At 39.0% G+C, this 26,764-nt stretch overlaps 1 protein-coding gene across 1 annotated transcript in view; it reads right to left on the minus strand.

Moving 5' to 3' along the window:
• Positions 1–26,764, minus strand: part of TPRG1 (tumor protein p63 regulated 1) — a 110,617-nt gene that overhangs the window by 78,117 nt on the left and 5,736 nt on the right. The window contains 1 exon segment of the mRNA XM_029213728.1: positions 23,300–23,391. Within this exon segment, the coding sequence (XP_029069561.1) occupies positions 23,300–23,391 (92 nt within the window).

The raw sequence follows: 26,764 nt of genomic DNA on the forward strand, positions 1-26,764 counted from the left end.
GTAGTAGGTGTCCAAAAACTATTTCTGAAATGAATTGGTGAAGGATTAACAATTCTTGTGCAGTGCAACCTATATGCTTTGCCTCATGCTGCTTGAAGAATCCTATCCACAGCTGTACAAATTGAAATACTCCCCCATAAAATAGCACATTTTCAAAAAAAAAAAAAAAGCAACATTGGGAAAATGTTCATACCAACAGAGTGAGAAAGAGGAGGATACAAAATGGTACCTTCAATGTACTTCCAATTTTGTAACAACAGCAAAATATATAGATCAAAATGTTAACACTGATTATATCTGAGTGCTGGGATTTCAAGAGACTTTCATTTGTTCTCATGCTTTTATTAGCCAAAGTTTAATTTTTTATGATAAACTTTCTACTTTTATGATAAAAGAGATATATCTTTTAAAATTTTTATTGAAATACAGTTGATTTACAATGTTGTGCTAGTTTCAGGTATACAGCAAAGTGATTCAGCCATACACACATATATAAATATATATATTCTTTTTTTACATTCTCCTCCTTCATAGGTTACCACAAGATATTGAGCATAGTTCCCTGTGCTATACAGCAGGTCCCTGTGGGCTATTCATCTTATATATGGTAGTGTGTGTATTTTAACCCCAAACTCCTAATTTATCCCCTTCCCACTATCCCCTTTGGTAACCGTAAGTTTGTTTTCTATTTCTATTTCTTATTTTTTTTAGATTCCACACATAAGTTATATCATGTGATATTTGTCTTTGCTTGCTTAGTATGATAATCTCTAGGTCCACCCGTGTTGCTGCAAATGTTGTGAATTCATTCATTTTTATGGCTGAGTAATATTAAAAGAGATATTTTTTAAATAAAAAAATCACCTATCCTTCAGGTTCCCAGCTTAAATGCTATCTGTTTAATGGCACCTTCCCCTCACCTCCCTCGCCCCCAAGTAGATACCATCTCTCTTTCCGTTAAATACACACAACCTTTATCAAGGTTTCAATTGTGGCCTTAGTCACAATTTTCTGTACTTCTCCTTCCGTTCCCCACACACATGATGGAAGACCCTATGGTGTAGAGTCAGTGACTGAGCCCTATCTGGGTCTCCTCACTGTGCCCAGCATAGAGCCAAAGAGAGAGCAAGGTCTTAGTAAATGAACAGAGCATGGAATAAAAAATTAGAATCATAAGATTCATCCCCACAGTGATGAGAGCCTGTCTCTCCTGGCAGAGAATTTGCTACATTCTCCTACCACTGCTGTTCCTCAGCACTAGGTGCATCTCCCGTCTTTGATGGGGAAGGGGCCTAGACCTCCTGGTGGAAACAGGGAACCTCGTTGCTCCAGGAGATTTGCAGTTTCCTGGTACTACAACAGTTTGGCCAGCAGAGGGCAACAGCGAACCACCAATGACAGGTGGGACCCAACCGAGCAACTTTCCAGGACCCCCACCCCATTACTCAAACCATCCCAGATGCTTTGCCAGTCGCCCCAGCCCTACTCCTAACAATACTCTCAGTTGCTCTTTTAAGTCTGTGTCAAATCAGTTTATGGTTTGGAAATGATTTTTCTCCCCCAAATATATTCTTCTAATATTATTCCCCCAAATATGCACACACATGCATGCACACGTGCACACACACACACACACACACACACACACACACACCACTAAGACATCGTCTCTGATATTGAATAGAGTGATTATACCTGATTTACAAATCAATCTTCTTTCCTGTGCCCCTCTAGCTTCTTAGAATAACCAGCCCTTGAAAGAGGAAGACAGCTCCTTGGCTAGCCAAGAATCAGCAACTCAGGAGGAAAACACTGAATCATTCATTCCACACATATTCCCTGAGCACCCACTGGGTTCCAGGCCCTGAAGAGAATCCAGTTTGGGTTTACAATTCAAACACAAACAGATGAAAAATGCATGGCATTGAAGCCGAGCAATTTGCCTCCCCCTGAGTTAAGTGAAGTCTTACAAAACATTTAGCTAAATAACCCACATGCAGTTCTTTCAATCATTTGGTTAATCTCTCCCTGGGCCTCTCCAATGTGTTTAAAATAGGGGACCCTCCAAGTAAACGCAGTATTCTAATAAAAACCCGATGTCCACAAACCTTCCCTGTTCCCGTCCCCTGACTTGACTTCCTGTGGTTCATTTTTTTCCCACTACCCCATGCAGCTGGCCATGTACCTGGCCCCGCACTTAGCTACTGGGAATACTGAGAAAAACATTCAACTCTTAAGGAATACACAGTTCTCTAAGATGTGAGGTGAAATCACCTAAGGAAGAGTTAATGGGTATGATGAGACTGGATAATGAGAGCACAAGTCCACAGACTCAGGTGTCTGGATTCCCAGCCCATTGCCCACAGGGCTGAGGAAAAGGAACCCTAGGTATCTATTTGATGTCCTTAAAGAAGACCCTCTTATCAGCTTTTCATTTCCTGCTGTTTGGTGAAGATCTCAGTGTTGGAAAAGCACGAGTTGCAAAGTACGGATGATTCTCTGGAGGTACGCTAAAAAAGCCTCAGGGATATTTATTCATTTCTCCAACACGTCTTTAACATGTACCACTCAGTATAGGACAAAGTGTCCCCGTAAAATATGGACAAGGATGAACCTGGAAACATCCACTTTTGTATCCACAGAACTACTTTTTGCCTGAGTAAGAGAAGTCCTACCACGAAATTTCATATTGCTCCAACTGAGTGCAGAAAAAAACAACGGTCAATTTTCCCCCTGGAAAACAAAGTCCGCAAGATGGGATCCATCACGTTTTATGAAACAGCAAGGAAGCCAGCGTGACCAAAGCAAAAGGAACAAGGAGGAGAGTGGAAGGAGATTTAAGCAGAAGCCACATATCGTGCTGAAATAACCACAATTTCTTTGCAATTTGAGAATGTTTTCACGTTAAATGGTTATTATCCCCACTTCACAGGTGGAGGAACCAAGTCTTAATAAAGTGACATGCATCTAGTACCAATGACAGAGCCATGGTGAGAATCCAGCACTTCTGACCCCCCAAGCCCAGGCCATATACATTCCATCTAGCGGCTTCTCCCACATATCTTCCCCGTGCAGCAGGCATTTGTGCTCTCCCCACCACAGTACCATCAGTAAGAGGATGTTTTAAAAGCTACACAAAAGAGAAGACTCTGGGCACACCCCATCCTTCTCTCTTTCCCACAAAACAACTAAACAGCTGTTGCATAGCTACTGGGCACACCAGGTTCTAATAAGAGGCCCACCCCCGAGGGGCTCTCTCCTCCCCGCCTCCCCCAAATTCACTTTAGGGGATTCACTTGATCAGAAGCCAAAGAAGCGGCAGGAGAACAAGGACTAATTTTGAGGAGGCGACAGAGAGGGAAGAACAGAGGGATGGGATACAACAAATGCTCACATCTTGCCACCTCCCTTGTTTTATTCTTTTAAATGGGAGAGATATTTGCTTACTGTACTGTGTTAGTTACACCTCCTTGGGTACAGGAGACACATCCCACATCAGGCAAGTCCAGGAAGAGATGTGTTATAAAAATACTCTGAGGAATCCCACAGAAAATCTACGAACAGGAACCATAGCACAGTAGGGATTTAGGAAACCTAGAAAGTCACAAGGAATGAAATGTACTCTCGAGGGGCTGTCTCTCTCATGATGTCTGTGTATCGCTCCATGCATCTCATCTGTTTCCTCTTGACTGATGTGGCCTTCTGCTTACCGCCAGTGTTTGCTCCTCTTTAATTCCACCTTGCCTATGACCTTATTGTTTCCTTAGTCCTGACTATACATGAACTTGCAGAATCTGCTCTCGTAGCTAACTGGCCTCTGTTGCCCTAAATCTCCCAGTTCAGACTCTCAAGATAAGGGATTCTGTTAGCCCAAATCATTCCTCTGAGTTGTCTTTTTGAGTCTCACATCAGCTAACCGATTAGCCCCCATTTGTCCAATCAGCTCTGGCCAGGGGCTGAAGTTATATAGTAGAAAATAGGATTTGCCAGTGAGAAACACTTTATTCTTCTTTTTTAGAATTGTTTTAACTATTCTAATTCCTTTGTCTTTCCATAAAAATTTTAGAATAGTGACTTCCCTGGTGGCACAGTGGTTAAGAGTCCGCCTGCCAATGCAGGGGACACAGGTTCGAGCCCTAGTCCAGGAAGACTCCACATGCCACAGAGCAACTAAGCCCTTGTGCCACAACTACTGAGCCTGCACTCTAGAGCCCGCGAACCACAACTACTGAGCCTGCATGCCACAACTACTGAAGCCCGCGCACCTAGAGCCCATGCTCCACAACAAGAGAAGCCACTGCAATGAGAAGCCTGTGAACTGCAACTAGAGAAAGCCCACGTGCAGCAATGAAGACCCAATGCAACCATAAATAAAGAAATAAATATTTTAAAAATAAAATAATAAAACAGGCAAACTGAAAAAAAATTTTAGAATAGTTTTGTCCATACCTACAAAAATCCTAATGAGATTGAAAGGAATTATGTTGAACCTGTATGTCAAATTTGTGGAAAACTGACATCTTTACTATATTGATTCTTCCAATCTATGAACATGGGATTTAGATCTTTGTTTCTTTCATCAGCAGTTTGTAGCTTTCAGTGTGTAAGTCCTATACATATTTTGTTAGATTTACACTTAAATATTTTTCTTTTTTTGAGTGATTATAAATGTTATTATATTTTTGTTTGTACCTCCTCAATGCTAGTGTATAGAAATATAATTGATTTTTTATTTTTAAAAAATTATTACTAAAATATTTTTTGTATGTTTATCGTGTACCCTGCAAACTTGCTAAACTCATCTAATAGTTCTGGAAACTTTTTGGTAGATTCCTTGGAATTTTCAACATAGACTATCATGCCATCTACAATTAGGAACAGTTTTTATTCCTTGCTGTTTGACCTGTATGCATTTTATTTACTTTTCTTGCCTTGTTACACTGGCTAGAACTTCCAGGACTATGTTGAATATTGGTAGTGAGAGTGGACGCCTGCCTTGTTCCCAATTTTAGGGGGAAAACATTGTCTTTTCCCAATAGCATGATGTTAATTATTATAAGTTTGATATAGATGTTCTTTATCAAATTGAAAAGGTTCCTCTCTGTTATTTTCTGAGGGATTTTGTCATGAATGGGTATGTTGAATTTTGTCAAATGCTTTTTCTGCATCTATTGATCTGATCATATTATTTTTCTTCTTTAGCCTGTTAATATGGTGGATTACATGGATTAATTTTCTAATATTGACCTAGCCTTGAATCACTGGAATAAACCCCACTTGGTCATGGTACATAATTATTTTTTTTATATTGCTGAATTCCATTTGCCAAAGTTTTGTTAAGAATTTTTAAATCTATATTCATGAGGGGTATTGGTCTGTAGTTTTATTTTTGTACTGTCTTTGTCTGGATTTAGTATCAAGTTAATACTGGCTTCATAGAATAAGCTGGGAAGCATTCCTTTCTCTTCTATTTTCTGGAAAAGATTATGTAAATTGCTGTTCATTCTTCTCTAAATGCTTAATAGAATCCTCCAGTAGAACCATCCAGGCCTAGATGTTTCTTTTGGGGAAGGTTTTTTTTTGCGGTACGCAGGCCCCTCACTGCTGTGGCCCCTCCCATTGCGGAGCACTGGCTCCAGGCTCCAGACGCGCAGGCTCAGCGGCCATGGCTCATGGGCCCAGCCGCTCCGCGGCATGTGGGATTTTCCCGGACCGAGGCACGAACCCGCGTCCCCTGCATCGGCAGGCGGACTCTCAACCACTGCGCCACCAGGGAAGCCCTGGGGAAGGTTTTAATTACAAATTTAATTTCCTAATTGTTATAAGGCTACTTAAATTATCTATTTCATCTTGGGTGTGTGTATTGAGGAAACGGTTCATTTCATCTAAGTTGTCAAATTTATGTGTGTAGAGTTGTTGGCTATAATTCCTCATTATCTCTCTGGTGTTTGTCGGGTCTGTGTGATACCCCCTGTTTTATTCCTAATATTCGTAAGTTATGACTTTTTTTGTTTTTTGGGTCATCCTTGCTAGCAGTTTGTCAACTTCATTGAAATTTTCAGAGAACCAGCTTTTTGCTTCTTTAATTTTTCCCATTGTTTTTGTTTTTTATTAACTTCTACTTTTATCTTTATTACTTCTTTCCTTCTCAGCTTTGGGTTTGTTCTTCTTTTTCTAATTTCTTGAAGCTGAGGCTTCTACTATTGACTTAGGATGTTCCTTCACCTGATTTGAGCACTTCTCCTTTAATGCTGTAAATTTCTTTCTCAGGACGGCTGTAGCTGTATCCCACACAGCTATGGATATGTTTTGTCTTTATTTGCATTCAATTCAATGAACTTTTTAATTTCTTTGAAACTCTCTCTTTGACCTCAGGATTATCTACCCATATTTAGAAGTATGTTGTTCTGTTTCCAAGCATTTAGATATTTTTCTGTTATCTTTCTATTATTGATTTCTTGTTTGATTCCACTGTAATCAGAGAACATACCCTGTATGATTTCAATTCTTTTAAATTTGGTGACGTTTGCTTTGTAGTGCAAGATATGGTGGATCTTGGTATATGTTCTGTGGGTGTTTGAAAAGAACATGTATTCCGCTGTTACTTGGTGGAGAGTTCTATAAATGCTGATTGGGTCATAGTGTTGTTAAGTTCTTCTAAATCCTTGCTGAAGTTTTGCCCATTTTTTTATATCAATTATTGAAAGAATGGTCTTGAAGTCTCCAACTGTAATCATGGATGTGTCTATTTCTCCTTTCATTTCTATCAGTTTCATTTCAAAAATTTTGCAGCTGTTATTTGGTGTATACACATTTAAGATTTCTCTGTCTTCTTGGATGAAAGGATTGACCCTTTCATCATTATACAGTTTCCTCTCAATTTCCCTGGTAAGTTTCCTTGCTCAGAAGATTACACTTTTACTAATTCACATAGCACAGCGTTTCAGAAGCCACAGCAATTCTTAAACTCGGTAGTTCTTTCTATGGAACATACTAGTGGAAGCAGAGGCTCTTTTCTCTTTCACATTGATTACTCTTCCTAAACCCAACCTACTTTCCCTACAACAGGGCATTTTGGGATAACCTAGGGACCCAATAGAGTGGAGACAATTTCCTCTTTGTGTATCAGGCAGCACGTTTATTCATAAGAGACTATAATAGTTGTCTGTATAACCGCTGTAGTGACCTAAATGTGTTGATAGCCTCAATATTAAGGTTGAGGTCTTATTTGTTTTCTTTAATAAACCACACATTGGCAGTCCCCTAAATAACCAAGACTAAGTTTAAATTATTGGGCAACTATTTCCAGAATCTATTGCCTTTCTAATAATGTCAACACCCTATTTAACTCAAGACAGCAATGCCTATATAGTGGTCATGAAGGAAACAAAGGCAGTGGTGTGCTGTAAATGGTAAACACATTCTAAAGTAACAATAATGATAATGATGATGCCCTGATTTTATTTCCTTGGTATAAATTCTCCTGTCATGACTGATTTCAATATCCCAAGGTGAGCTCACTGGACCTGGAGTCGGAAGAGATGCACACAGCTGGCCATCATGAGTGGGAGAGCCGAGCACACACCACTGCATCAGGGAATGAAGAGGGGCCAGTGTAAGACAATGGGAAGTGACAAGGTGTTGGCAAACTGGAAGCACATACCTTAACTAAAAACATTCAAATTCAAATTTTGAAAAATACTTAGCAGGGTGGAAATGGCTTATGGATCTCCAATTCGTGACTCAAGAAAAAAATTTGATCCATGCTCCTTAGCCTGGTGTTCAAAATTCTTTCCTTTCTGGTTCCTTCCTGCCATTCCAACTTCTTTCTAGTTCTCTGACTCTTGCTCATTAATCCAGCCATAGAGAACTGTCTGTGGTTCCCTGAGCCTGTCTCAGTTCCTCTGCACAGATTCTGCCCTCTTCCTGAGATGGTCTTTCTCATCATATCTTTTTTTGGAAATTTCTCTTCCTCCCTTGACCTATGTCAACAATACAGACACACTGAGTTCTGAGCTCCCACAGAATAATTTGTAAGACTGTGTATCGGCAAGTATCACACTGTGCTGTGACTTCCTTTACATGTCCTCCTTCCCCACAAGACTGAGAGTTCCTTGAAGACAGAAATTTTGCCTTACTTGTTTCTGTATTTTCATCATTTAGGGCAGAGTCCGGCTTATATAAGGAGCTCAGTAAACACGTAAATGATTGTATAAATGGGTGAATATTATTATTAATAGTAATAACCATTATAAAAGCAAACTCTTAGGTGGCACATACTATGCGGCAAAAATTGGTATAAGCATTGTATATATTTTAAATAATTTAATTCTTAAATTAATATCCCTCTTTACATAGTCATTTTATAAATGATAAAACTGAGGCCCAGAGGATGTAAGAGACTAACATACCAAGGTCACGTAGCTAATAAATGATGGAGCTGGGCATTTAGCTTCATCAGACTTTTTTTTCACCTCTTGGTTCTTCCTGACACCTCCTTAACTCGTAGCAGTCTTGGGAAAACAAACACTTCCAAGTACGTTTGTGACTGCAGCATCTAAATGCTCTCACTGTCCTGTAATTCAGGTTACTTAGGGACCATTAGCTATCTGGTTGAGGCTGTTGCCATGGAGGAATTTATAGAGAAAAGCAATGTGTTTAATTAAGTGGTTGTCGAAAACACCCACCCAGTATAAATGGATTCTGGCAACAGAGGTGCTTTTGTTGCTGCCAGAGTCCTGCCACAGGTCATTAACATCTTGATAGATTTGAGGCATTTTCAGCCTGAGTGCTTTAACCCAAGGATGGAGGAAGTCTCGTTGGGCTTTGAGCTGCTTGGGGGCCCAGGGTAATAGAGGCAGGACTCGATGGATGGACACTGCTAGTGTCAGTGAAGGGCTTCAAGCAATAGATGGCTCTATCAGAATTAGATGCAAGTCAAGTCCATGATCAGTTCTGAGCCCCTACCAAATGCCAGACACTGTACTAAGTACTGGGAGGTGGGCCGAGATGGGCTTGGACAAAGGTGACTCCGAATCAGGCCCTGACTTAAGGAATGCTTTCCTCACAATGTACACAATGAACTATATTATGTTGTATAAGGTGAGCACAGAGAAGGGTATATAGGCAGTGAGAATCCACTGATATCCTCAGAGCATGAGCATGAGAGTGATCTAGACCGGTGCTTCTCAAACTTTAATGATAGGAATCAACTGGAGATCCTATGAAAATGCAGACTCAGGTTTAGTATGACTGGGGTGGGTCCTGAGGGTCGGCATTGCTAACAAGCTCCTAGGTGATGCTGCTGCTGCTGATTCCAAGACCACACTTTGAGTAGCAAAGTCTAGAATAAATGAAAGTACGCAAAAATGAGTGGCGTTGGGTAGGAGATACATTTCAGGTTGTTAATTTGTATATTACATTTATTATTCATGACTAAAATGTTTAGCAATCCCCGATTCCTCAGTTTACTTGGGGTTTTTGTTTTATGTGTGTCCTTATTTCTTAAGTTATTAGTAGCAGTGTTTTTCATTACAAAAGTAGTTCAGCATTCCTAATTATACTGTGACAAGATAAAGTATGATTGACCTTAGTCCATCAACGGCAGCCACCATTCCCTACAAGTATCTGACTTTTTAGTTGATTCTGGGAAAAGACTAAATAAAGTCAAATGGACAACACAAGGCCAGAAAGATCTGGAGAGGAAAAGAGGAAAAGGTCTCTGAACCTGCCCAACGAATCACTGTCCTCCTCCCTGAAAACAATAGACAATCAATGAAGAAGCCAGACACAGGCACAAAGATCATTTAACCAATTTAAGCCGTGGTGACGGCTGTGTCGGGAGAGGAAAAAAATCACAAAAGGCAGCAAGAGCAGTACAGTGAGAAGACAACTGGGCTGAGAGAGAGGTCCCGAGAAGTCAAGCTGTCCTGTGACCCTTAATAAGTGGTTGCCCTTAGATAGGTCGTTTAATCTCTGGGTTTCTTCAACCAGAAAATAAAACCAATAGTTCCTTCTTGCCTTCTTCCCTGGGTCTGTTTGAGGATCAAATGTGAGTGCAGGTGTGAAAGCAAACACAGGCATTGCTTTGGGGATCAGTGAACTCCAGTGGCACCCTGTGCCTGGGAAGTCGTTTGGTCTCCTGTGCCTCAACATTGCTTCGCTTCCCGGATGCCTTTCTTTTTATTTAAACGTCTAGGATAGTTCTTTCTTCTGGGAAATCATTCTAAATTAAGCAGAGATGTCCTGCACAATTCCACTTACCCCACCAAGCCCAAGAAACAGAATTCTGAGTTTAACCATTGGGTTACAGTCTGAGAAGGGGCACACATGGAATCTGGGCACAGGAGCAAAAGACCATTTTAGCAAAAGTCAGGGCAGTATAATGCATTGGAGTTCCGTCTCTGCTACTTTAGAGCTCTGTTACTCTTCTTTTTCAAAAATTTTTATTGAAATATAGTTGATTTATAATGTGTTAGTTTCAGGTGTACAGTAAAGTGATTTAGTTATACAATACATACATATACATATATATTCTTTTTTTACATTCTCTTCCATTATAGGTTATTACAAGATACTGAGTATAGTTCCCTGTGCTATACAGTAGGTCTTTTTTGTTTATCTATTTTGTATGTGTTACTCTTCTGAGCTTTGATTCCCTCATCTGCAAATTGGAGTTCATGTTTCCTGCCTCAGACAATTGCTATGAAGATTGAATTAAATGAAGAAGAGTAATTTTTAAACTATAACGTGCTACAGGAATATTACTTACTATTTTTTTATCAAAAAATAAGTAGAGAATGCCTTATATATTTTCATTTCTCTTTCCAGTTGTGGAATGTTACTCTGGCCCACTGGTAACTCTCCCTTACTTGGTGCTTCAATTTTAAAAAGATAATATAAACCTTTACATTTGTGTAGCCACTGACAGTTTAAAAGTAACTGTCTAATACTTTACAAAAACTACAAGATAACCAAGAAAAATACGAGGAAAAAACCCTAAGAAAAATGCCATTTAGAGATCATCAAAATTATATAAATTATACAAACATAATGGCAAATGCATGGAAAGCACTTATCGCAAGGTACAGTTTAAGTGCTCAATAAATGTTATCTATTAATATTATAACAATCTTTGACAGAAGATTGCATGGAGAAAAGCTGGAATGATATATATACCAAAAATTAACAGTACCTGTGCTTCTTTCAAGAGCAGTGGATTTCTAATGGATTAAAGACTGTATTAAAACAAATACACTAATTTAAAAAAACAAAATGGAAAGCCCACTCAAGTTCACCTAGCTACAATGATAATAAGTAGCAGAGCCAAGAATCAAACCCAAGTCTTCTGATTCCAAATTCAGGACTCTTTCTATGACACCAGGCTGCTTCCTTGACCTCACTTTCATTCTACTGTCTTTATGTCCGACACAGATAATTAGTCGGATTTCACCAAAGTCTGAGGATTAAAAACCTAGGTGGGTTTCAGGAAAGGTAGGCAATGAAACATGCTGAAAGTATTTGCCATGAAGATGAAGAGCAAGAGTTACTTGATCCCAGCCACTAGAGGCAAGTCCTCTCGTTCAGGAATAAGGGGGATGAGAACAACAACCCTCACCACCACTTCACACTAATGTGTGTGGAGGGAAGATCTCATCTCCTCCCGCCTCCTTAACCACCGCAGACAAAGACATCTTGAGTACATTTGACTGAAGAGCCACGTCATTGCCATCGTATCGCACTTTTCTGAGACTCCATAGAGTGTCAAGATGTTCTCCTTGGTACTGGCTTAATGGATCACTTCTAAAAGCGTATGCACTATTTATTGTAAAAGTCCTTTCCCAGAGGGCCAAGAAAGGCAGTACGAGGAGGAGATAAACATCATCCTGTCTGTACAGCTATAAAGTTATAAAATTCCTAAATGGGCTGGGCTGGGCTGGAAGCCTGAGTCTCACTTGAAGTCTCCTTACGGTATTCTTTTTTTTTGAATTTTGAATTTTTAAATTTTATTTTACTTATTTATTTTTTATATAGCAGGTTCTTATTAATTATCTATTTTATACATATTAGTGTATATGGTACACTTTAAGAATACCTTAGGGTATTCTTAATGGTTTCGGCTAACTGGGATCTCGCTGGAGCTGATAGCATCTCTCCAGTTCTCCTTTTGGTCTCTCTGTCCATCCTCCTTGTATTTGCTACCCAAGTGCCTTCAAACTCATTTTTCTAATCTGCTGAATGATATATCTGTCTAAATTTAGAACATGTCAAAGAATTTAATCTGCACTAGTTTGGGTGATATCCCTTGGAAAATGCTTTGACTGACTTAATGTTATTTCATGCCCTTAGCACCTATAGAAGGCAGGCCTATATAAATATGTCAGGATTACTGTCCCTTTTAAAAACTAATGGAGATGGCATCTGTACACATATGTAGAACCATCTATTCAATACCACTATGAGGAGGCACGATGGACACCTCAGACACATTTTTTCCCCCACAACTTTATACAACAAGTTCTGTAAAAAGTGAATGACAAGACTGTTGGGAGGATTAAGTGAGACTGTGTGCACAGTTTCTCCTCCAATGTTTGGCATATGGTGGTTTCTCAATAAGGTAGAGTTACCATGTCCTTCTTAACTTAGAATTGTGGCACAGACAGCCCATCAGTTTGCCAGGCCAAAGCCCAAGCATTACCCTGAACTCCTTCCTCCTAGATGATTAAGCACAAAGATCCACAAAGCCCAGCTATGTCAGTTATCAGCTTATTGCTTCTCAGTTCCTAATGCACACTTCAGTATATGCTCTATGATAAACATCAGATTCTCTTAAGCACTTCTGCTTTCAAGTGTGCCCCCATGTCACGATTTTGCAGTAGAGAGCATTAGAGGGATACAGAGGAAGAAGAGGCCTTTTGGAATTTCCAGCTTAGGCTGGGAGTCAGCAGGTTGATGCGAGAACAGCCAATGGCCTCTGCCCCAGCCAGAACACAGACCCTCTGCAACCTTGCAACCTCTGCTTGGCATTCATCTTTCCTCAGCCACCTGTCCAGACTTCATCCATTCACCAATGAAAAAGGTGACTTTTTGCTGAATTGGATAATCGTTTTTGAATTCTGGAAGAATATTTCCTCAACTTTTTTGTGCTATGACAATATTATAGCCACAGACACGACTCACTTTTAAACTTAATCTGCATTGTTAACATACACTCTATTACTTTCTTAAGTTTAGACCATAAACAAAACAATAAATCAAACTCTGACTTCTAGTTTGCTTATTTCCACAGGATAATTGCAGCCACCGGGGCCAATTCCAAGCTACCAACCTGATATCACTGAACATCCAGTTGGTAGAGAGAGGCAGGAACACACTGTCATGCATTATTTCCACCACACAAATAGAATAGGCAAAAATAACCCCCAGAGCATACATAACAGCAAAGTGAAGTAAAATCATCAGAGGATGAGGCATTTTGAGTATATTACCTTTGTTTTAAATTTATTTGGGGTGAAAGGTAAAAACCCACCAGACCAAACAAATGAAGAGGAAATAGGCAGTCTACCTGAAAAAGAATTCAGAGTAATGATAGTAAAGATGACCCAAAATCTTGGAAATAGAATGGAGAAAATTTAAGAAATGTTTAACAAGGATCTAGAAGAACTGAAGAGCAAACAAACAATGATGAACAACACAATAAATGAAATTAAAAATTTTCTAGAAGGAATCAATAGCAGAATAACTGAGGCAGAAGAGCGGATAAATGACCTGGAAGACAAAACAGTGAAAATAACTATGGCAGAGCAGAATAAAGAAAAAAGAATGAAAACAATTGAGGACAGTCTCAGAGACCTCTGGGACAACATTAAATGCACCAACATTCAAATTATAGGGGTCCCAGAAGAAGAAGAGGAAAAAAGGGGGACTGAGAATATATTTGAAGAGATTATAGTCCGAAAACTTCCCTAATATGGGAAAGGAAAGAGTCAATCAAGTCAAGGAAGTGCAGAGACTCCCATCCAGGATAAATCCAAGGAGAAACACACCAAGACACATATTAATCAAACTGTCAAAAATTAAATACAAAGAAAAAATATTAGAAGCAGAAAGGGAAAAACAACAAATAACATACAAGGGAATCCCCATAAGGTTAACAGCTGATCTTTCAGCAGGAATCTGCAAGCCAGAAGGGAGTGGCAGGACATATTTAAAGTGATGAAAGGGAAAAACCTAAAACCAAGATTACTCGACCCAGCAAGGATCCCATTCAGATTTGATGGAGAAATTAAAACCTTTACAGACAAGAAAAAGCTAAGAGAATTCACCACCACCAAACCAGCTTTACAACAAATGCTAAAGGAACTTCTCTAAGCAGGAAACACAAGAGAAGGAAAAGACCTATAATAACAAACCCAAAACAATTAAGAAAATGGAAATAGGAACATACATATCGATAACTACCTTAAATGAAAATGGATTAAATGCTGCAACCAAAAGCCATAGACTGGCTGAATGGATACAAAAACAAGACCCGTATATATGCTGTCTACAAGAGACCCACTTCAGACCTAGGGACACATACAGACTGAGAGTGAGGGGATGGAAAAAGATATTCCGTGCAAATGGAAATCAAAAGAAAGCTGGAGTAGCAATTCTCATATCAGACAAAATACACTTTAAAATGAAGACTATTAAAAGAGACAAAGAAGGACAATACATAATGATCAAGGGATCAATACAAAAAGAAGATATAACAATTTTAAATATTTATGCACCCAACATAGGAGCACCTCAATACATAAGGCAAATGCTAACAGCCATAAAAGGGGGAATTGACAGTAACACAATAATAGTAGGGGACTTTAACACCTCACTTTCACCAATGGAAAGATCATCCAAAATGAAAATAAATAAGGAAATACAAGCTTTAAATGATACATTAAACAAGATGGACTTCATTGATATTTATAGGACATTCCATCCAAAAACAACAGAATACATTTTATTCTCAAGTGCACATGGAACATTCTCCAGGATACATCATATCTTGGGTCACACATCAAGGCTTGGTAAATTTAAGAAAATTGAAATTGTATCAAGTATCTTTTCTGGCCACAACACTATGAGACTAGATATCAATCACAGGAAAAAATCTGTAACAAATACAAAGACATGGAGGCTAAACAATACACTACTAAATAACCAAGAGATCACTGAAGAAATCAAAGAAGAAATAAAAAAAATACCTAGAAACAAATGACAATGAAAACACGATGACCCAAAACCTATGGGATGCAGCAAAAGCAGTTCTAAGAGGGAAGTCTATAGCAATACAATCCTACCTAAAGAAATAAGAAAAATCTCAAACAAACAACCTAACCTTACACCTAAAGCGATTACAGAAGGAAGAACAAAAAACCCCCCAAAGTTAGCAGAAGGAAAGAATTCATAAAGATCAGATCAGAAATAAATGAAAGAGAAATAAAGGAAACAATAGCAAAGATCAATAAATCTAAAAGATAGTTCTTTGAGAAGATAAACAAAATTGATAAACCATTAGCCAGACTCATCAAGAAATAAAGGGAGAAGACTCAAATCAATAAAATTAGAAATGAAAAAGGAGAAGTAACAACTGACACTGCAGAAACACAAAGTATCATGAGAGATTACTACAAGCAACTCTATGCCAATAAAATGGACAACGTGGAAGAAATGGAAAAATTCTTAGAAAAGCACAACCTTCTGAGACTGAACCAGGAAGAAATCGAAAATATAAACAGACTAGTCTCAAACACTGAAATTGAAACTGTGATTAAAAATCTTCCAACAAACAAAAGCCCAGGACCAGATGGCTTCACAGGCAAATTCTATCAAATATTCAGAGAAGAGCTCACACCTATCATTCTCAAACTCTTCCAAAATATAACAGAAGGAGGAACACTCCCAAACTTATTCTATGAGGCCACCATCACTCTGATACCAAAACTATACAAAGATGTCACAAAAAAAGAAAACTACAGGCCAATATCACTGATGAACATAGATGCAAAAATCCTCAACAAAATACTAGCAAACAGAATCCAACAGCACATTAAAAGGATCATACACCATGATCAAGTGGGGTTTATCCCAGGAATGCAAGGATTCTTCAATATACACAAATCAATCAATGTGATAAACCATATTAACGAATTGAAGGAGAAAAACCATATGATCATCTCAATAGATGCAGAGAAAGCTTTTGACAAAATTCAACACCCATTTATGATAATAACCCTCCAGAAAGTAGGCATAGAGGGAACTTACCTCAACATAATAAAGGCTATATATGACAAACCCACAGCCAACATCATTCTCAATGGTGAAAAACTGAAAGCATTTCCACTAAGATCAGGAACAAGACAAGGTTGCCCACTCTTACCACTATTATTCAACATAGTTTTGGAAGTTTTAGTTACAGCAATCAGAGAAGAAGAAGAAATAAAAGAATCCAAATTGGAAAAGAGGAAATAAAACTGTCACTGTTTGCAGATGACATGATACTTTACATGGAAAATCCTAAAGATGCTACCAGAAAACTAGTAGAGCTTATCAATGAATTTGGTAAAGTAGCAGGATACAAAATTAATGCACAGAAATCTCTTGCATTCCTATACACTAGTGATGAAAAACCTGATAGAGAAAGTAAGGAAACACTTCCATTTACCACTGCAACAAAAAGAATAAAATACCTAGGAATAAACCTACCTAAGGAGACAAAAGACCTGTATGCAGAAAACTGTAGGAAACTGATGAAAGAAATTAATCTTGTACAAACAGATGGAGAGATATACCATGTTCGTGGATTGGAAAAATCAACACTGTGAAAGTGACTATACTACCCAAAGCAATCTACAGATTCAATGCAATCCCTATCAAACTACCAATGGCATTTTTCACAGAACTAGAAGAAAAAATTTCGCAATTTGTATGGAAACACAAAAGACCCCGAATAGCCAAAGCAATCTTGAGGAAGAAAAATGGAGCTGGAGGAATCAGGCTCCCGGACTTCAGACTATACTACAAAGCTACAGTAATCAAGACAGTATGGTACTGGCACAAAAACAGAAATATAGATCAATGGAACAGGATAAAAAGCCCAGAGATAAACCCATGAACATACAGTCACATTATCTTTGATAAAGGAGGCAAAACTATACAATGGAGAAAAGACAGCCTCTTCAATGTGTGGTGCTGGGAAAACCGGACAACTACCTGTAAAAGAATGAAATTACAACAGTCCCTAACACCATACACAAAAATAAACTCAAAATGGATTAAAGACCTAAATGTAAGGCCAGACACTATCAAACTCCTAGAGGAAAACATAGGCAGAATGCTCAATGACATAAATCACAGCAAGATCCTTTTTGCCCCTCCTCCTAGAGAAATGGAAATAAAAACAAAAATAAACAAATGGGACCTAATGAAACTTAAAAGCTTTTGCACAGCAAAGGAAACCACAAACAAGACAAAAAGACAACCCTTAGAATGGCAGAAAATTTTTGCAAATGAAGCAACTTACAAAGGATTAATCTCCAAAATTTACAAACAGCTCGTCCAGCTTAATATCAAAAACACACAAAAAATAATTCAAAAATGGGTAGAAGACCTAAATAGATGTTTCTCCAAAGAAGATGTACATATTGCCAACAAACACATGAAAGGATGCTCAACATCACTAACCATTAGAGAAATGCAAATCAAAACTACAGTGAGGTATCACCTCACACCAGTCAGAATGGCCATCGTCAAAAAATCCACAAACAGTAAATGCTGGGGAGTGTGTGGAGAAAAGGGAACCCTCTTGCACTGTTGGTGTGAATGTAAACTGATACAGCCACTATGGAGAACAGTATGGAGGTTCCTTAGAAAACTAAAAATAGGGCTTCCCTGGTGGCGCAGTGGTCGAGAGTCCTCCTGCCGATGCAGGGGACGTGGGTTCATGTCCTGGTCCAGGAAGATCCCACATGCCACAGGGAGGCTGGGCCTGTGAGCCATGGCCGCTGAGCCTGCACGTCCGGAGCCTGTGCTCCGCAACGGGAGAGGCTACAACAGTGAGAGGCCCGCATACCACAAACAAACAAACAAAATAACTAAAAATAGAACTACCATACGACCCAGCAATCCCACTACTGGGCATATACCCTGAGAAAACCATAATTCAAAAAGAGTCACGTACCACAATGTTCATTGCAGCTCTATTTGCAATATCCAGGATGTGAAAGCAACCTAAGTGTCCATTGACAGATGAATGGATAAAGAAGATGTGGCACATATATACAATGGAATATTACTCAGCCATAAAAAGAAACGAAATTGGGTTATTTTGTAGTGAGGTGGATGGACCTAGAATCTGTCATACAGAGTGAAGTAAGTCATAAGGAGAAAAACAAATACCATATGCTAACACATATATATGGAATCTAAAAGAAAAAAAAAAGGTTCTGAAGAACCTAGTGGCAGGACAGGAATAAAGATACAGATTTAGAGAATGGACTTGAGGACACAGGGAGGGGGAAGGGTAAGCTGGGATGAAGTGAGAGAGTGGCATGGACATATATACACTACCAAATGTAAAATAGATAGCCAGTGGGAAGCAGCTGCATGGCACAGGGAGATCAGCTCAGTGCTTTGTGTCCACCTAGGGGGGTGGGATAGGGAGGGAGGGAGGGAGAGAGACACAGGAGGGAGGGGATATGGGGATATATGTATACATATAGCTGATTCACTTTGTTATACAGCAGAAACTAACACACCATTGTAAAGCACTTATACTCCAATAAAGATGTTAAAAATAATAATAATAAATAAAATAAAATGCAAAAAAAATTTATTTGGGGGTGAAACTAATTTTATTTAATTTTACATATAATAATAACTTGTAAAACTATTTAATTTAAATTTAAGAATTAACAACTGACTGTCAAAATTCCTGAAATCCTACCATTCACCTCTTATGAGCACGTGTGAACCAGCTCCAGCATGCCACTGGATCAGACCTTCATGGATATTGTATAAGTATCTAATATGTCACCTAACCTCCCACCCATTCATTGATCCTCCACATTTCAAACATGTACGGGCCACAAACCCTGATCCACAATTTCAAATTCAACAAAGCTCTGAAAATTGCAGCCGTGGTGCAAACTCACTTTGCGGTAAAACCAGATCTGAACCAGATGACGATTTATTCTATTTTTAATATCACATGTTTCCCTGAAAAGATATTAATATGTTTGATTAGGGTGGGTTGTCCCAGACCTCCACTTGGGGCATAAAATAAACAACATATGCATTGTTTTACACTTCCAAAATATGAAAAATTCTCAGCTGATTCAAGGGTTTTGGATAAGGGATTGTGGACTTTCAGTGATCTTCATAAAATATAAATACAGAGCCTCACCCATCAGAGCCTCCGTATCACCTAAGGGATAAAATCGAAGTTCTTAAACATGATACACAAGGCCCATAAGTCCTTTTCAAGTTTCCTCTCAACAGCTCCCACCTTGCCCTCCTATATCAAACTACTTCTAGGAGTCTGACCAACCATGACTAAAGATGGAGCTGGGCTTATTAGTTACCCCTCATCTACACTGTATATACTTGGGGAAAGAATCAGAACCCAGCTAACACAGGAGTGTGGTGGTCCATCTTTCTTGCTCTATCACTTATGGGATCTTCATCTGGCCACTTCATTTTCCCTAGTCTCCACCTCTCATCTATAAAATGGGAATCATACAACTAACAAGGATGTAGGGAAGGTAAAGCAAGTTCATGGACATGAAGATACGTTTACATGTGCTACAGATATTCTTTCAACCACTGATGAGTAGCCAGGGATTTCTCATCTCCCCAGAAGGAGCTGAAAGTTGATGTACATGAAGCCCAGCCTTTTCTGCCATATACAAAAAAAGTGTTGTGCTTGAAAAGAGTCTTGTGTGGTTGGTAAGGCTGGGGAAATAGGTCTATGTTACAGCCCCTGTAACTCTCAGGAATGGATGGGTCTTATTCCATTAGAAAAAGGAGGAAAGGGGACAAGAGCAGCCCAGGTTCTCACCTTTCTGGGCCTGTGTGTTTATACATTTGTTTTGTTTAGTCTTGCTGTTGTTATTTTTGAGGTTTTGTTTTTTGTTTGATTGGTTTTGCTGTTGCTGTTTTTTGCTGCACTACAAATAAACAGAGGACTTAAGTCTGAAAGGTCATTCAAAACCTATGCATGCCCCTCCTTTGACAAACAGCTTCCTATCTTCTGCTTGAACAGTCACAGTCACAGTCACAGTGAATGGGAGCCCATTCATTTAGTCCAGAACATTTTCTTTACAACTGGTACCTCCTCCTTCCATTACATGAAGGCAGTCTGAACCAGCTACAAAGAGTAACAGGAACAGAAAAGAAACTGGCAATGTCTTACACTGGTAAAAACGACTGGAATCAGATCTTTTCTTGAAAGTAGATTTTGATGGAGGGTTGTGGGAGAAGTAAAAGAATTTTGAGAGAGAAGAATGACCAAAAAAGAACACAAAATCACTACCATTTAAAAAGGAGAAATGGGTTCCAATGTGCAAAGGAAGAAAGTCTGATAGCAAATAAGCAAATATGATTGCTTGAAATTCTACATGCATAGGATACATGCCTCATTATTGTCCTTAATATAAATGGGTACCACAAGACAAAAGAGAAATAGAAAACTAGTTGCCAGAGATTTCTTACCAACTTTCTGAACATCCTATTAGGTTCAGAGGTAAGTACAAGGCTTGCGTCTTTGGGGCAAAGCTGTTCATATTTACCTGAAAACTGCTGGTGTTAGCAATCATCGTAGCTGATGTTAAATCAAGCACACAATTATAGTGCTAAACCTCAACGCAGATCACACAATCAGATTTATCTTTCAAAAATTGGTATCTACAGGCCACTGCAATCACTGAGCAGAAACACTCAAACAAACAAAAAAACAAGTCAAACTTCTGTACAAATAAAACCAAAAAAAATATGCACCCTTAAAGAAATTACTGATTCTATTATTTGAGAATTCAAAAGTAGCCACCACTGGATTTGAAAGACCATGTTTGTGCATTCTTTCTTATAAATGAGATACATTGTAGAAATGAAATGAGATATATTGTAGAAAAAAAGTGAGATACATTGTAGAAACAAAATAGGTAAGTGTTTACTTCTGATGTGACCTTCAGAATTTATGTAGACATCTTGCTTAATCAAGGCAGCCTTTTCTTTCTTTTTTTTTTTGCGGTACGCAGGCCCCCCACCGCCGCAGCCTCTCGCGTTGCGGAGCACAGGCTCCGGACGCGCAGGCTCAGTGGCCATGGCTCACGGGCCCAGCCGCTCCACGGCATGTAGGATCTTCCCGGACCGGGGCACGAACCCGTGCCCCCCGCATCGGCAGGCAGACCCCCAACCACTGCGCCACCAGGGAAGACCAAGGCAGCCTTTTCATTTGCACAAATCATATTTTACTCTGCAGATGGGAGGTGGAGAGTGGAGAATAAAATGTAAGTTGGTGAAAGTGAATAAATTAAAAGACTTTTCATTAAAGGTAACCCAGAGATGATAGAGATAGAGATGGACAAGATAGAAATAAAGGTAGAGGCTACCAATAACAACGTCAAAAAGTATTGCCTTTTACCAATAGTTAGTACTTGAGAACAGAGGAAGGACACTGATGTCCATTGAAAATCCACTATGTGCTAGGGGCTTTGCTAAGAATTTTACAATGTTACCTTGTTTAGTCTTCATAACAACTTGTCAGGTATATATCATTATCTGTAGTTCATAGATGAAGACACAAATGCTCAGAACTTGTCAGCTTGGTTTTCAAAAATTCATTTTAATTCAATTTTTGGAACCCATTTGAAACAAAAATATGCTATGGTGGTCAGAAAGATGGATTCACAGGTTATTTGGTTTCTGCATTCCTTTGATTGAGGGATTTGTTCTGCTCGACTGGAAGGTTAAACATCCCAGTGTTGTCCTCCTAAAATTTATTCAAAGAAGATGTCCCTCCCAGAAGGGAAAGATAAAATGATTCTTCACTCAGGTGTAGAAATGACTGAGCTTTTCGGCTGGAACCTTTGGTGATTGTATTACCAAGAAAACTTACTGAACCAATTAAGTATTTCAAATGGAGTTCTAATTGCATTCTCCATTTAATATCATGGATTCTGCAGAAGAAAAGAGATGCCTCTTACCCTTATTATGTGCATATTTTACTTATTACTATAAGGACTATGGCATTCCTAATATTCACCTGGTGGGTGAAAAAAAGGTCACACAGACACTAGAATGTCAGGGTAGGACAGAAAGTTAACCATCTTCATTGTGTCTTTGGCAATGAAAACCCCCGTAGCTAAGATAAGCCTTGAGGGTGAATGGAGCAGTCATTAAAATGACAAGCACTTAAGCGTCAGATTTGGTTTTTATCTTAACTCTGGACAGGTGGCCTTTCTTTTGAGGGCTTTTTATTTGCTTGTTTTGTTTTTTTTAAATTTTTATTTTATATTGGAGTATAGTTGATTAACAATGTTGTGTTAATTTCAGGTGTAGAGCAAAGGGATTCAGTTATACATGTACATGTATCTATTCTTTTTCAAATTCTTTTCCCATTTAGGTTATTACAGAATATTGAGCAGAGCTTCCTGTGCTATACAGTAGGTCCTTGTTGGTTATCAATTTTAAATATAGCAGTGTGTACATGTCAATCCCAAACTCCCAATCTATCCCTCCCCCACTCCAAGGTGGCCTGTCTTTATCCTGCATGATTTCCCTAGTTTTGTTGCTCATGTTATCGTACCCAACTTACCTAATGATAAAATTCACAATGTATGTGTTGACCTCATTCATCCTCTTTCCCAACCTTCCTTTCCACTGTACCCAGAGTGGGACGGTTAGTAGCCTGATGTGGTTGGAGGGAGAGTGCTTACAAGAAACAGAGATTGGAACCAGAAAGATCAGTTAGGAGGCTAATACAATGGTACCTGAGAGCCCTGATGAGGGCCTGACCTAAGGTAGTCACAGTGATGGCTGAGTGAAGCAACTAGCCTGGAAAACAGTGGTAGAAGTCAAACCTGGTCATACCATCAGCCATGGGGCACCATGAAACTTTACTCTCCAGCTCGATATGTCAATTAATTATCTCACTGTAAGTAGGAGAAATTCTTCCACTGGGCCATCTCCTATTCTATTATGGTGTTGTCAAGGAAAAGGCTAGATTTCCACTGCCCTTCACTTAGTCATAACTACTCACTCTGTCGAGAGCCAGAAGCCTTGAATTTTCTCTCCAGAAGTCTCGGCAATGTGGCCTTTCAAGTCTTCTGTGGCAGTCTCAATGGCCCCTGGCTGAGTAGGGGAAAGGGAGTACCTAGTTTAGAGAAGACTGAGTCCTCTTCAAGCTTATGATTAATTACTATATCCCAGCAATTCCTCCAAAAAGTTAACCAGGAAAGATAATTCTTGGAGTTGCCTGTTTGTCGTAGGCACTGCCTGCTGGAGAGCTTAGTCTCAAACTCTGGTATTTACTAAGTTGCTCTCCTTGGGTGGGACAAAAGTGATCCAAGTCCTGTGAGATTTCTATAATCTTACTCACATTTTCTCATAGAAATGAAGATAGCCATTTTCAGAGCACCAGTTTTTCTAATAAACAAATGTGTATCAGGAAGTTCAATGCATTTAGCAATACATACATTTTTAAAATCTAACCTTTCTCTCTTCAAAGAGTACATGGTCATAAAACACAAAGGAGGAAAGCTTCTTCCAGTATTCTGACTATAGTTTTATCTGGCTCTGGGAAATGAATTTTTTGTCTCCTTACCTCTCTTTTTTTACCTTTATCCAAAAAGGAATTCCTACTATGAGCCTGCCTCTAGCTTAAAAATGGATTAACCCTGTCTTAATAATAAATTCATAGACCCTCTAGCTCAGTGATTCTTAAACTTCAGCACACATCAGGATCACCTGAAATGTGTCTTAAAACAGATTTCTGGGCACTGTCCCCAGAGTTTCTGATTCAGTAGTTCTGGGGTGGGCCTGAGAATTTACATTTCTAACAAGTTCCTGGGTGATGCTATTGGTGTGGGACTCTACTATAAGAACCATTGTTCTCTAGGCAGTTACTCTCAGCCTTGGTGACCCATCAGAATCACCGGCAGAGCTTTTGAAAATCCTAATGCCAGGGCTGTGCACCAGGCCAATTATATCAGATACTCAGTGGACGGGATTCACCTAACAGTACATCAGGATTTTTTAAAGCATCCCAGATAACTCCAATGTATAGCCAAAGTTGAGAACCACTACAGCCAAGGGCTTATCTATTATAAGCCATCCCATTTTATAAGTGTGAAAACAGGGGTCTGTGTAGGGAAGTATATAATTTGTCAAGTTCACTCAGCCAAGAAGTGACAGAGACAAGACAGGAAACCCAGACATTCCACTTCTAGGCCTACAACACAGCGCTGGTCTCATGCCCAACCCTGGGACTAGTATGTTACAAGTTCTCATACAGTCTCTATATAATAGGGCTTTATGCTAGACACCTAATCTTCCATAAACATTAACATTCCTAATCCTCCTAGCTTGAGACCTTTCTCTCCCAAAAGGAAATGGGGATACTAGCCTGGCTAGGACCCATTCAAATATCTTCTCCCAGAGGTGAGGTGATTGTAGGATTTTGGTTTGCTTGTTTTCTCAAACTATGATAAAAGGCTTTGAAAGACGTTAGCCACAGAGTCCATCAGTTAAGAAAAATCTTATATGAGTCCACATGTAAAATACAGGAAAAGAATGGAGCTGCTTCAGATGAAGTGGTAGTAAATGGTACAGAACTTTAAGTACTTATCTGTCCTCCTCCCTTCCACTCATTCCACACAGCACAAGTCATCCAGGAAATGGATAGGACAACTACAGAGAATTGAGTGACCTGTGTTCATATTCCAGATATGTCATGAATAAATTCTGTGACCTACAGATAATTATTTAACTTTCCTCAGCTTCCATTTCTTTATCTATAAGACAACTGAGTAGACTGAACCAAAGCTTTCTGAGCCAAGCTGATGATCAAAACCTCCTGGAAATCTTTAAGAAAATATGACCATAGCCTTTCACACTGAGAGATTCTAATTTTCAATTGTCAGAAAGCTAGTATGGTACCCCGTGCTTGCTGAAACCTGTGTGTCACAAAATCAGTAAGTTCTGGGACACTAGTCAAATATGCCTTGAGCTCCCACTGACACAGGAGATTGTGTCAACATCACTGGTTTCCAGTAATCCAGCTGGTAGGACTGGACTACCCTGCAGGGAAACTTCCTGATTCTGTGACAATTCTCCCATCATCCATCATCCTTGGCTCCCTGTGATACAGCCTGACTCTACTAGGCCCACTGGTCAAAGATCTCTAAAAAATGATGCTTTCTTTGATGACTCATCATGGCTATTTTTCCTGCCTCTTTTCGTGTATTCACATAATTTCTGCCTCAAGCTAATATAACTTGGTAGTGAAACTAATACTTTTCAGAAGAAAAACATTATAAGTGGAATTGGAGAATAATGAAATAATCCTAAAATAAGCATTTTGTTGGATGCTTTTATGCCAGACACTTTGCCAAAAACATGTAAAGATGAATAAAAGAATGTAGAATTTTTCAAAACCTTACTTGTCTTCCCTATGGAAGGCAATTGGCAAAAGCTATCAAAATGATCTAATCTTCGATCCACACATTCCATTTCTGTGAAGTTATACTATAGATACTCTTGAATATGTACAAAATGACGTATGTATAAAGTGTCCTTTGCAGCCTAGTTTGTGGATAGCAAGAACTTGGAAACCATGCAAATATCTATCAATAGTAGAGCTGTTCGATATATTATGGGACATATCCATGCAATGAAATATGATAAATATGTAAAAAATGAAGAAATATGTACTAATCTTTGATTTCAAAATATGTTATTAAGTGAAAGGAAAAAAATGTTCAGAAGAAAGGGTAAATATGGCAACTTTTTTTGTGAAAAGGAGGAGAATGGGTAAGAATAAGTATTTGTGTTTGTACAGGCCTAAAGTCACTCTAGAAGGATACCTAGAAAATGTTAACAGCGGTTCCCTAAGGGTAGGGAAGGAACTTGGTGCATGGAGCCAGTGGATGGGTGTTGTTTGGCTATACACATTTTCAAGAGTAAAACATTAAAAATGAAGTGTATTCCTTATAGAACAGTTCGGAAGTCTCTGGAGTTCTGTCCGTGTCCTCACTGCCTGAATTCTTACCTTCAGTAGAAATATCAGTTATGCCTCTATGGAACAGCTATGCATCGTATCCTGATAGAGTATTTTACTCTCCTCCATTTGTTATTATTGGTTACTATGATAAATTAACTTCAGCCTTTTAGTGTCAAAAATGAAATAAAGTGTGTGAACACTTTGACTTGTGTCCGGGACAAGGTTTTAAATCTCAGCCTTTCTGCTGGCTGTGAGACCCATGTTAAGTCACCTTGTCATTCCATGCATCGTTGTCAGCATTTGTTAGATGGATGAGATATCGTTAACTGTAACAGCTGTTAGGAAATGGTGAAAACATTTGGTAACACTGAAGAATAAAAGACTTCATTATCATTCTTCTTGTTAACATTGAATAGAAGGGAAATCATTGTACCAGGATTGGGGGATCAAATGGTTACTGAACAATTAGCTCTGAGACTCCTTGCACTCTAAAACTAATACGAA

This window comes from Monodon monoceros, unplaced genomic scaffold, assembly GCF_005190385.1.
Source record: "Monodon monoceros isolate NGI ecotype Baffin Bay Population unplaced genomic scaffold, NGI_Narwhal_1 Super_Scaffold_11, whole genome shotgun sequence".
Lineage (NCBI taxonomy): Eukaryota > Metazoa > Chordata > Mammalia > Artiodactyla > Monodontidae > Monodon > Monodon monoceros.